Genomic DNA, 1,294 nt, shown 5'->3' on the forward strand with positions numbered 1-1,294 from the left:
AGCGTTTGGAGAGTACCTGTCCCAGAGTCACCCTGAGAACCACAACGGCGCAGGTGAGGGCGCAGGAGGCGGTCCGGGGCGGGGTGCGATGAGGGGCAGCGGCTGCGGGTGGTCCCCGATGCCCTGCCGCACCGGCTTCCTCTGCCCCCTGCCCTGCCTGGCCCGGAGCCCCAGGAGGAGCTCTGAACCACTCGTCACCATGGCACCCACCCCGCCTGGGCCGTTGGCATGGCAACAGGCCTCCTGGCACCCCCCGGGGCTGGCACCACTGTCTCTGGGGGCCAGCTGGCAGGGGGAGGGGAGAAGCTGGCACCAGGCAAACCGTGCGAGTGTGGGCTGGGGGGTGGCCTGCTTGTTCCTGCCCCCACCCCCCGTCGTGCACAGGTAGCACAGCTTGTCACCCCGCCCCCACGCACATACAAGGGGCTTCAGGCCCGGGTGGGAGGAGCCGGCAGCCGCTTGGAAACATCTTTCCCGGAGGCTTCCAGGAGTAGCGTTTGGACAGCCTCAGTTTCTCACATCAGGCCAGGTGCCCGCTGGGTGTTCCCTGCCTTGGCATGCCGAGAGCCTGGGAAGGCAGGGCCAGTGGGCTGCAGGCTCATCCCATGCCTTTCCCCAGACCACCTGCTGGCTGACGCCTACTCTGGCCACGACGGGTCCCCCGAGATGCAACCAGCCCCCCAGAACAAGCGCCGCCTCTCCCTGGTCTCCAACGGCCGTTACGAGGGCAGCCTCTCCGAAGAGGCCATCAGCAGGAAGCCGGCCGGCGAGGGCCCCCAGCCCCGCGTGTACACCATCTCTGGGGAGCCAGCCTTACTGCCTGGCCCCGAGGCTGAGACCATCGAGCTGGCAGTGGTGAAGGGGCGGCGGCAGCGGGAGCGGCACCCTCACCATCACAGCCAGCCCCTGCGTGCCAGCCCAGGAGGCAGCCGCGAGGACCTCAGCAGGCCCTGCCAGAGCTGGGCAGGCAGCCGCCAGGGTTCCAAAGAGTGTCCCGGATGTGCCCAGCTGGCCCCCGGCCCCTCCCCTCGGGCCTTTGGGCTGGATCAGGCACCCCTGCCCGAGGCCTCTGGGCCCCGAAAGAAGCTGGAGAGGATGTACAGCGTGGATCGAGTGTCTGGTGAGCGGGCTTGTCCGGGGGCGCGGGCAGGTCTGGGTGGCATGCTGGTGCCAGGGGCTGACAGCAGCAGCCACTGTGAGGCTTGGAGGGAGCAGGTAGAGGGTGCACAGGTCATGGTGTGCGGGCAACTCAGGGTTAAAGCCCCCAACCCCCTGCTGCCACCCCCCTCCCCAA

General features: G+C 68.9%; 1 protein-coding gene across 1 annotated transcript in view; it reads left to right on the top strand.

The window, feature by feature from the left end:
* The first annotated feature begins 6 nt into the window (after nt 1-6).
* Nucleotides 7-1,294, top strand: part of NSMF (NMDA receptor synaptonuclear signaling and neuronal migration factor) — a 10,631-nt gene continuing 9,343 nt past the window's right edge. The window contains exons 1-2 of the mRNA XM_008592943.1: nt 7-53; nt 620-1,120. Coding sequence (XP_008591165.1) covers nt 667-1,120 — 454 coding nt within the window. The 5' untranslated portion in view covers nt 7-53; nt 620-666. The remainder of the gene's footprint in view (nt 54-619; nt 1,121-1,294) is intronic.

Source organism: Galeopterus variegatus, unplaced genomic scaffold (assembly GCF_000696425.1).
Source record: "Galeopterus variegatus unplaced genomic scaffold, G_variegatus-3.0.2 Scaffold8518, whole genome shotgun sequence".
NCBI classification, from domain to species: domain Eukaryota; kingdom Metazoa; phylum Chordata; class Mammalia; order Dermoptera; family Cynocephalidae; genus Galeopterus; species Galeopterus variegatus.